The sequence below is a fragment of the Henckelia pumila genome, chromosome 3 (genome assembly GCF_033568475.1).
Source record: "Henckelia pumila isolate YLH828 chromosome 3, ASM3356847v2, whole genome shotgun sequence".
Lineage (NCBI taxonomy): Eukaryota > Viridiplantae > Streptophyta > Magnoliopsida > Lamiales > Gesneriaceae > Henckelia > Henckelia pumila.
The window spans coordinates 83,870,858-83,882,155 of record NC_133122.1 but is presented as its reverse complement, the minus strand read 5'-3'; the positions used below and the strand labels follow the sequence as shown (position 1 = coordinate 83,882,155).

The 11,298-nt window shown below is 39.1% G+C and overlaps 1 protein-coding gene across 5 annotated transcripts; it reads right to left on the bottom strand.

Moving 5' to 3' along the window:
* Positions 1 to 915: 915 nt before the first annotated feature.
* Positions 916 to 5,100, bottom strand: LOC140887002 (E3 ubiquitin-protein ligase RHF2A-like). 5 transcript variants are annotated; one of them, XM_073293989.1, is made up of 10 exons: positions 4,871 to 5,100; positions 4,266 to 4,406; positions 4,123 to 4,169; positions 3,040 to 3,102; positions 2,841 to 2,952; positions 2,620 to 2,767; positions 2,364 to 2,532; positions 2,139 to 2,243; positions 1,674 to 2,022; positions 916 to 1,203 (listed from the first exon to the last, which is right to left on the bottom strand). In XM_073293989.1, exons 1-9 carry the CDS (start codon positions 4,982 to 4,984, stop codon positions 1,719 to 1,721), a joined length of 1,203 nt encoding a protein of 400 aa, XP_073150090.1. In that variant the 5' UTR covers positions 4,985 to 5,100; the 3' UTR covers positions 916 to 1,203; positions 1,674 to 1,718. The 5 variants fall into 5 exon arrangements, with proteins under 5 accessions (XP_073150090.1, XP_073150091.1, XP_073150087.1 ...); XM_073293990.1 differs by having other exon boundaries at positions 2,620 to 2,746; XM_073293986.1 differs by having other exon boundaries at positions 2,364 to 2,767.
* Positions 5,101 to 11,298: the final 6,198 nt, after the last annotated feature.

Sequence of the window (11,298 nt, the reverse complement as noted above, 5' to 3'; positions counted from 1 at the left end):
GAGCTTCCGAACTGTTCCAACACATGAAATCTTCGGAACCATTTTTGGTCGTCCTGAATCCGATTTTTGACTTTTTAAACCCAATTGAGAACCCCTTAATCATGTTTAGACTATAAATTAACTTAATTAGGAGTCGGGCTACTACAAATAGCTTACAAACTATAACTTCCCAAAGATTCACGAGTCCACCCATTTTTCCATGCTTCTTGTTTAAAGAGGGAACTTGGCATCAACATGGTATGAGAATCGAAGCTGCCATAAGAACTAAAAGCGGACTTAACCATCAAATTCGAGTCAGGCAATATTGACTCGAAGATTCAAGACACAAGGACAGGAACAAGTACTCGAGCTAGTTATCAAGTGGAAAGGTAGGAAGATCGAAAATGCTACATGGGAGGATGCCTCGGTTTTGTTATCTCAATTTCCTACTTTCAGCCTCGAGGACAAGACTGGTTTAGAGGGTGTGGGCGTTGATACGAGCCTAGAAAACAAGGGCCATACTTTCTCAAAGAAGGCCACAATCAATTACAAGTGTATAGCAGAAGAAAGTTCAAGACCAATGGGCTTACTCTGACAAGCGCATTAATAGATAGAGAGGAGAACAACACACGCGTGTGAAATATAAAAGTGGGAAATTGTTTTGAGAGTTTTTTTTTTTTTTTGCTACCAGCCTAGCTAGGGGAAGCAATATTATTACTTTGTAGAGAGAGATTATCTCTCGGAACAAGTTAATAAGTAATCATTTCTAATTTTATCACAACATTTTTCAGCATCTGTGTGTTGGTGGTTTTGCTATTTTATTTATTTTACTGCATCTCGGTGGCCTTTTTTAAACTAGCTAGCTAACAACGCGTTTTAATGATCATCATAACATCAAATGACTTACTAAAATTTACGAAAAATAAGCTGAACTAATGTCAGTTTAATTTACGGAATTATTATTATTAAATAAAAACGTCCATCAAATACATCTGTGTGAAGTTCTTCTACCTCTAACGAGTGTCAGTTTCAGAGCCAAATTCGAGAAAAGAAAAAAAAATATTCATGCCCATTCCCAAGTGTTCTTACAATGAAAATGAAAGCTGTGTCTATTCCTTCATTGAAATCGGAGGCAGTCTATAACTCCCTCTAAACTTACTACATCCGAAGCAGGCCAATTATCTCATCCTCATCACGTCACATTTAGAGAGAGGAGAAGTATATCTGCAAAAGAATTGGCAAATGCATGAGTTGTACGTGACAAGGACGAGGCAACTAACTATAATAATAGACATGAAACTTGTTCAGAATAGAACTCCCAAGTATTATTCCTTGAATTACTTGTCAGAGAGGATCAAACTATTGTGGAGGCAATGAACAAAATATTCGTCTATCATACATGTATATCACGAGGGAACTCCGAGGCAGATGCATAATAAGCACAAAAGGGTGACCCATAACAATAGTTGCACCTAAGGCCAGTGGGGTGTGTAATACATTAATGTTTATGATATACATACTTAATTTGTCAGGAGTTTAAGAAACTACTCAAGTCAACCCATACAATATGAGAAAGAAAGATCCATTTTGATAATGAAGTGCTTGGAACAGAGATTGGTCAGAGAGCAATTAATGGCATCAATGTGTTGGCTATCAACAAACACGTTGACAAGTAAAATAACAAGATAACTCACCTCCAAAGATGAAATGATGAGGAAAGATCAGCTGCATGATGTGATTTAAATTGAACTTGTGACACAAGAAGAAGAATTTATGTCGGTCGATGAAGTTTCATTGTGTATATCCCTATTCTCAGGGTTTCTCAGTCCAGTCCCTGAAGAATCCACCACGTCATTTGCTAATGGAACATGACCAGGTCTATTGCTATCTCTCGTTTCAAGGCGCTCCATGAGGTGAGATATAGTAGCAATTCCAGCACTCACCTCTCTTCTAACCTCATTACCGATCTCTGCCATGGAACCACTTCGAGAAAACAGCTTTTCCTTCCATCCTCTAGTACTTTTGGTGATGGACTCTTTGTATCTTAAAGATGATCAAAATAAGACAAAGTTCAGAATCCACAAATTCCCAATAATTGTTGAAACATACTGATATATAAGACTAAAAAGAACAAGATTATGTCATTCTGAAATTTGTACCTCGTTGACACAGAGTTGAGTCGAGATTTCCAAGATTCTGAAAAAGACTGCAACTCCGAGGGTCCTGCTCTGTCTTGATTTGGAAACAAAGACCGACTCACAGTTCTAAAAATGGATTGTAAAAATCCAAACCACAGAATATTAAGCAACTTTCATCCGAATACTATTTAACTAGATACATGATACCAACGGAGAAAATTTTAAAATGCTAAAACGTGAAACAACCTATTATCACAAGGTATTCCTTGCCATGTATTAGGAATGACCGGAGATCCAGATCCTGACGCCAAAACATGGTCGTTCGGATGAGAAGACGTACGCGGTTGTACTTCCTTCCGAATGGATGTTGGTGGAACAGAAGTATTAGTTTCAGTTGCAGAAGTCAAATCGGTTTCTGTTCCAACAGAAGCAAGGGAAGCTGAAACCTGACCAGAAGAAGATGCATTAGGATGAGATGACAACACTACAAACTGTGGATGACCTTGGGTAGATGAACGGCTCCTTGAGCCCTCCCTGCTAGCAATGAGGTGAGTCCTCCCCATTGCAGCCACCGCCAAATGTTCGATAATGCGATCCTCGAATTCTGGATCATCAACTCCCATTTGTAACTGCTTAGGTAAGAGAAGTATCTAAATACCAAATTAAAATATAAGTATTAATATGCTAGATGATAAAAGTGAATAGTTTAGCCTGCCAACATACATGCTGCAGTTCCAAATCCCCTAGGGCGGGATGATGAAATAAGGTTGCATTCCTCCTTGAAGAAGTAAAACTTAATTTTCTCTCCCTCTCCACTGCTTCAAGTAATTCTTGGCTGCCAAACAACAAAATAATATGCCAGAGAAAGATAATTCAATAAAAAGGAACAGCTGAAAACTGAGAATGCATGTCAGAGACAAACCTGGAAGGATCTTTCAGACTGAAGGGTTGCCAGCACATTGGACAGTTGGAACTTCTTTGAGACCTATTCATAATTGAAAAACATAAGTTTATTTCCACCCTCTCCTCCGCCTGAAGATGTTAGACACAGATTTATTAAATCTTAGCCTCGTACTGCGAGCACAGGGACTAAACTCTCTCGATCAAAATGGATATATATTTTCAGAAATGTTTGTACCAACAGATTTTGATGAATTTCTAGCATGTAAAACTATCAGAATAGCAGAATCTCCATCATCGACTAGAATCTTACTAAAGCCAACTTTCGTATTTCAAATTGCAAGCACTAAATCAGTTTCTAATTCAATAAATTTGGATTTGACGAACTTCAAGTTCTGGAATAATCTAGGCACGAGGAAGATTATCTTAATCCAAAAGGTTTGAATTTACAACTAATGGACTCCGCTTAAAATTGTTGATCACATTTGGGCATTTTCTAACTTTTCTATTTAATTTACCAATGGTACCATGATATACCAGTTCTTCACAAATTATTGTTCACAGGTACCACAACAAAAAGTACCCAGGACAAGTTAGTAAGTTGACCATATTCTGCAAGCAACTATAATGACGTTAATACGAAGAAATAGGATGGATACAAGATCTCAAATGCATCAATTAAAGCTCAAATATAGGAGTGACAACTGGTACAATATTAAGCACATCGAATACAAGTGAATCAAAGAACAGGCATTTAAGCAGCCTAAGCTATATGCCTATATCGATAAAGCTCAGTCAATATATTATATATTTTGTGTGTGTGTGTGTGTGTGTGAAAAAATCTGCACAGGTATTTTTAAATTCTTAGTCTCCACAAAAAGTTTCTTAGCTCTTACAATAGCAGGCAGCATTTAGCTGATGTATTACAATGTCCAAATATATAAACATCAGATTTTACATTTGATCCCGCCAAGCAGAGACAAAAACAAACTAACATTAAAGCTAAATAATAATCCTATGATTAGGTCATTAGGATAAAATTGCAAATATAAAAAAGTGTACCAAAAAAACACAATCCAAATCAACAAATGCGTCAAACGCATACCATTCAAGAATGCATTGAAGGTGGAACTCATGCTTGCAGCTTGTCACCTGTAAGACATTATTAAAAAATTTCCCTTTTAAGGCTACCATAAAATATTTTCACAATAATCAACGGGCCAAAGAAATTATCTATCGGCAATTCACCGAAGAAGGGTCGCAGTCACAAAAGGCCTCGAGGCATATGCTGCAAGCATCATCGCAGGCCTCCTGGATTCCTCCTTCTACAAAAGCCGCCGCTGACGCCGTGTGACTCTCTCCATTCTTGAACTCGTCCAACCCCAAAACCTTAAAAAGCAGCAGACAAAAGACGAAAGAAACTTGTTTAATTCGATGCTAGCAGACTATAAACACGAAGGCCGTTTAAATCTTTTTGAACATGTAAATCAAGAAGGGTCTTAGGCAAATAATTTGGCACGTGCAATATCTCAGTTAAGTCATAAATTTGAAAAAGGGTGGAACTATCTCATGTTATTAATGGGTTTTAAACCACAATAAAGTAATATACGCTGAATTAAAATGACAAAAAATAATCAATTTCAGCTCTGCAATAAGCGATGATGATTCCCATCACATAAATTCGTTAACGCGATAGTAAAGAAAGAAACTTTCTATGCCTACAAAGTTATTAGAAAATCCCTGGAACCAAAAACCGAAACTACGAACCAAAAATTTCAAAGATCGCCCATCATGGATATGTGATTCAGATTGGAGAATTTTGATTACCATAATATTGCGAATTAAGGCCTTACCTCCATGGAAGAAGAAAAACTCCAGGAAAAACGATAATTAGGACAAGAATTTGGAACGCGGCAATCAAATCCAACGAATTCAGGGATTGATTTCCCTCTAATGCCAAAAACCATGGACAGGTTCCATCATTATTCAACAAAACCCCAGAGAGAAATTATAGAGAATTCGGATATATTTTTACCTAAAAGAGGAGGGGATATGGGGTGTAGACTGGAGGTCACGTTTTTCACATGAGATTATGGTCTTTCATTAATTCCGCAATTGTGGCATCGTTAAACCATAAAAACGAAATATTTTCTAAAAAAAATTTAATTTTAATATTGAAATTGTTACGATATAATTTTAAATATAGATGATAAACAATATAGATTTTTTGAATTAGATAGGTATCTCAATCTTATTTATCTTCATATTTATATTTTGTAATTGTACGTTATATAAATAGGGGTTTTTAGTTAATCATTCTCAAAACTCATTTTCTTTTCATTTTCTCTTCCTCTCTCTTTTCTTCAGGTATCAGCACTTCGTGCTTTTCTTTTGAGTTCTTGTCCTGAGAGTACAATTCGTTATAAAATATTTTTAATGTTTATATTTATATTAATTGATGTTTTTTATGTAGCAACCCACAATGGTTTAGTATATGCCGCTCGCAGGACACTATCCTGCGGGTGACGTGTAACCCCATGATTGGTCAAAATTAGCGGGTTTCATGTAGGATCCACTAATTTTAACCAATCATGTGCCGCCACGTCACCTGCAAGACACTACCCTGCGGGTAGCATCGACTCAACCGTAGCACAATATTGTAATTGTTTTTTTTTATGCTCCTGAAGTGACACAATATGTTTTTATTTGATACAAAACAAAATCCAAGATCCACCAATATTCTTGAAGAATATTGATTTGAAAATTGAGAATCTAATTCACATCTATGATTTATGATCTAAGAAATGTCCATATTTCTGAAGAATATTAGAGCCATAATTTAAAGATTTATGATCGATCTATCAATATTTCTATTATATATTAATATAAATATTATCAATTTCCTAAATAATATTGATTTAGATCTATCAACATTCCCAAAGAATATTTATTAAGATTTGTATTGATAAATAATATATCATCTAAAATTTGTTAATATCTTGAAGATGATTGATTTTAGAAGGAAATTGATGCACAATAATTATTGATATTATTAAAATTATTGATATAGTGTATAAGATTTGTTAATATTCTTGAAGAATATTAAAAAAACCATACAAGATTTTCTAATATTCTCGAAGAATATTGATTTATTCTGAATTATAAATATATATTTATGTTGTTTTCTAGAAGAACGCCTATTATAATGAATATATTAAATTTATATATTCAATTATGCTCCAAAAGCAGCATAATTTATAAAATTTATATCGATATAAGATCATATCAATATTATATTCATAAAGATCTATCTATATTTGTAGTAACCCAGATTTTATTTTAAGATAATAATATGATAATCATGATTAAGGGTCCAGTCTAAACTGCTGAACTGATGAGCAGCTAGGAAAACATGAGCAGCTAGGGAAGCATGAGCAGCTAGGGAATTTGCTGCTAGGGATTATACAGCTAGGGATTCTACGGTTAGGGAATTCTGCTGTTAGTCTGTTAGGGAATTTCGTTACTAAGGAAGTTTGAAAAGCTGCTAGGGAATTCCGACCTGCTATTAAGGAATCCCGACCTGCTGCTATGGAATCCCGAACTGCTATTAGGGAAGCCCGAACCCTCCAAGACAGGCAGGCAGGTGTGTGGACGCTTGCATGAATGACAGTTGGCGCCTAAGCATGAGCTGTCAATAATGGTAGTGACTCAGCTCAAGCATCTGATACGTGGCGTGCTTATAGGAGCTCAGACGCCAGCTCAAGAATCCCGATCACCCCAAATATTTGTCTATAAATAGGAGCTGGGGATTCAGTTATTTTTCACATCACTTCCATCTCACTTCATATCTTTACCCGGAAAAGAGTAGCTTGGGAGCTCGGGAAAGAGTAGCTCGGGAATTAGGGAAGGAAGAGCTCGGGGTCGGACCAAGAAACCAGTTCGGGTCAAGCTTGAGACCAGGTCAGGTCGGGAGTTGACCTAGGACAGCTAGGGGTTGTCTTTTTCCAGCTTATTCAGACTTCGGTGTTATGTACGTACACATTGACTGAGATTGCCAGGGAGTATACATGTTTATATATTGAATTTATTTGGCATTATTATATGGCATGATGTATGATTTACCGTTTTCCATATCCATATGTCATGTGCATATATACGTTGAGCCTATACCTTGTTATACCTGACTATAGAGCCGCTCAGTTCTATACTCAATAGTCTATCACTGAAGGTACCACGACGGCGGGGGCATTTATGTCTGTCTACTCTGGTGTACTAGATGAGTGTGGTTGCACCCAGAGGTTGATCCGTGCGGTGGCAGCACTCATGTGGCGCCGATACTGAGCATGAATTTTCGGATGACCCTTTACCAGTCATCATGTTGCATGCATTATATACATATGTTTACTCATGTCTATGTACTGGGCGTTAGCGCTCACGTCCTAGTTGTTATCTTGGACACCCTATTCCCTGGGGCAGGTCGCAGGATGGACGAAGCTGGTAGTTCAAGGCAGGACTAGGGAGCAGGAGCCTTGAGGAGTTTTTTTATGCAGCAGGATTCGATATAGCTGTATAATGTTTACTTTTAAGAATTTCGATATGGTTGTATCACTACAGATTTAAGCCTGGATTTTATTAATAAGCTGATATGTAAATTATGGTTATGTTTCCGCACGTTTTACTCTGTTAAGTTATTTTGCTATATTAAGTTTAATGCATGCTATTAGTTTCCAGTTAGTAGGTGATACCATGCAGGGTCACTACATTTTTGGTATCAGAGCATGCATAGATTTTGGGATTAGTACTTGGGATTTAGTCTAGTAATTCTTGCGCATTGGGATTTTAATGTGCAATTCTTTTCAGGATATGGCTGACGAGAGTCACGGTAGTGTTGGCTAGGGAGGTGGTCATCATCATCGTCGCCATCATCATCAGGATGATCGACATCGTCCTCATGAGGGTAGACGTCGCTATACTATTAATAAGTTCATGCAGGTAGGACCAAAACCCTTGGTGGGAGGTGAGAATCCTGAACAGGCGAGGAGTTGGATGTCTAAACTCGAGAGTACTTTTCGTGCTTTCGATTGTACTGAGGATCAGAAGCTGAAAGTTCTAGAATTCGTTCTAGAGGATTGAACACGTTTTTGGTGGGATGCCAAGGCTGCTCAGGCACGTACTGAGAGAGGACAGGTGACTTGGGGGGATTTCTGTCGGGAGTTCCAGAAATTGTATTTTCCTCCGGCTGTTCGCCAAGCACGATCTATGGAGTTGCTTACTTTGAGGCAAGGATCAATGACTATTGATCAATATCAGCAACGATTTCTTGATCTGCTACCTTTCAGTCCTCATATCAGTAACAGTGATGCATCAAAATATGATATCTTTCTGCAAGGTTTGAATCAGGATATCTACTCCCAGGTTGTCGTCTGTGATGACCCGGTATCTTTTGAGACTTTGGTGAACCATTGCCATTTCGTGGAGACTAGCAACAGGCGGGCATAGTTGATGATGCCAGGATAGCCTAGTGGATCTTTTGAGCCTCGATCTCAATCTGTTGTGCAATCTGTACCTACGTCTTCTTCTACTCCTAGTACTTCGTCTGGTTCTCGTGGTTCACGAGGTACATTTCGTTTTGGAAAGAAGAAGAAGAAGGAGGAGTTTTGTAGCCACTATGGGGGGAAACATCCTGCAGCTTCATGTCGGAGGGCTACTGGGGCTTGTTATATTTGTGGGCAGCAGGTACATCTGCAGAGAGATTGTCCTCAGCGCATGGGTTCTGCTAGTGGATCGGGATCACAGGTTGGATCTCAGGCTTCTATTGTTCCACGTCAGCAGCCAGCACCACAGAGTTCTTCTAGTTATCGTCCCCAAACTCAAGGGCAGGTGTTTGCTCTGTCTCAGGAGCAGGCTACTGAGGGAAGCGATCGCATGTTGGCAGGTACCTTTCTGTTATGTGGTATTCCTGTACTTGTATTAATTGATACTAGAGCATCGCATTTCTTTATTTCTAGTCGCTTTGTTAAGAGACATAGATTACCTTATGTATCATTAGATATGGATTTAGTTGTATCTACTCCATTGGAGCAAGAGATAGTAACTAAGCGTCTAGTGATGGGTTGCCTTCTGGAGTTGTATCTACTCCGTTGGAGCAAGAGATAGTAACTAAGCGTCTAGTGATGGGTTGCCTTCTAGTGATGGCAGATTTTGACTGTATTTTGGGAATATATATGCTGACTTTGTATCATGCTACTGTGGATTGTTATCAGCGTCTGGTACAGTTTCATCCTGTTGAGGGTGATAGCTGGTACTTTTATGGTGAGGGTGCGCGACCTCCGATGCCACTTGTTTCGGCTCTGATGGCATGTCATGTCTTGGAGTCAGGTGGGGAGGGCTACCTCATCTATGCAGTTGATATGTCCGCGAGTAGTCCGGGTATTGATCAGCTACCGGTTGTCAGCGAGTTTCCTGACGTATTCCCTGATGAGATTCCTGGTTTTCCTCCGGTTCGAGAGGTTGAATTTGGTATTGATCTAGTACCAGGAACTACACCTATATCCCGAGCACCTTATCGTCTGGCACCGTCAGAGATGAGGGAATTGAAACAGCAGTTACATGATCTGCTTGATAAGGGATATATTCGTCCGAGTGTTTCTTCGTGGGGAGCACCTGTGTTATTTGTCAAGAAGAAGGATGGATCGATGCGACTGTGTATTGATTACAGGCAGTTGAATCGTGTCACCATCAAGAATAAGTATCCTTTGCCGCGGATTGATGATCTGTTTGATCAACTACAGGGTACTTCTGTCTATTCTAAGATAGATCTGAGATCGGGATACCACCAGATGCGGGTAAGAGACTCAGATATTTCTACGAATGCTTTCAGGACCAGATATGGGCATTATGAATTTCTGGTAATGCCATTCGGTTTGACGAATGTACCGGCAGTCTTCATGAATATGATGAATCAGATATTTCGGGAATATCTGGATAGATTTGTCATCGTCTTCATTGATGATATTCTTGTCTATTCACATGACAAGGATGAGCATGCACAACATCTGAGAATTGTATTGCAGACGTTACGAGATAAGCAGTTGTATGCAAAATTGAGCAAGTGTGAATTTTGGCTTGATCGGGTAGTGTTTCTCGGTCATGTGATTTCTAGTGAAGGAATATTTGTTGATCCTAGTAAGATAGAGGCAGTGCTGAACTGGTCTCGTCCGACGACGGTTGCTGAGATTCGTAGTTTCTTGGGTCTAGCGGGATATTACCGTCGGTTCATCGAGAATTTTTCACAGTTGGCCACGCCTTTGACTCAGCTTACTCGAAAAGATGTTACCTTCATTTGGTCCTCGGATTGTGAGGAGTCATTTCACGAGCTGCGTAGACGTCTTACTACTGCACCTGTGCTAGCTCTACCTTCTGGATCAGGAGGTTATGTTGTCTATACTGATGCCTCTGGTCAGGGGTTAGGATGTGTTCTGACACAGCGTAGACATGTTATTGCCTATACTTCTTGACAGTTGAAGACGCATGAGACTAACTGTGAGACCTCGGTTCTAAATGACAATTAAAGGAGTAATTCAATAAGTAAGCAATTAAAAGCCAAGAGCATTTTTTTTTAAAGGGGACGCGCGGGCGCGCAGCTTGAGGCGCGGGCGCGCATGGCGTCCTGCCCAAGCCCTCGCGCGGGCGCGCCTGAAGCTCTGCCCAAAACATCCGAAACAAAGTGTGGGACGCGCGGGAGCGCCACCCTAGGCGCTGGCGCGCATGGCCTGCTGAATTGGCTCAAAACAAGCCTCCAAAAGTGCAATAACATAACCAAAAGAACTCTAACATGATCCAACAAATATATATCCAACAACGTAGCATTTAAATACATAAAAGTGAAGAACACGCATCGATGCTAGCTATTACAAGCCGAATACAGAATACAAGAGTTCTAACCACAAGCAAGACCACTTCCAATCCAAGTTCAAGTTCTTAACATGCTTCAAAACATACGCTAGATTGTCATGCTAACAAGACTTCTAAACCGAGTCTCACTTCTACATCATTCCCTCAAAGCTAACCATGCATCTTCTGACTTGATCCTGCCCCACCTGTTGCCAAGTACACATACAAAAACAAAGCAACAGCCGGATAACCGGTGAGAATGATAATCCCAGTAAAAGCAACATACAAGTAATACAACAACAAACATGCTTTCAAAACAACAACGAAATCAATAAAAACGTAATGAAATGCATGTCTTCAAACCGGGATATCAAATCTGATAAACGAG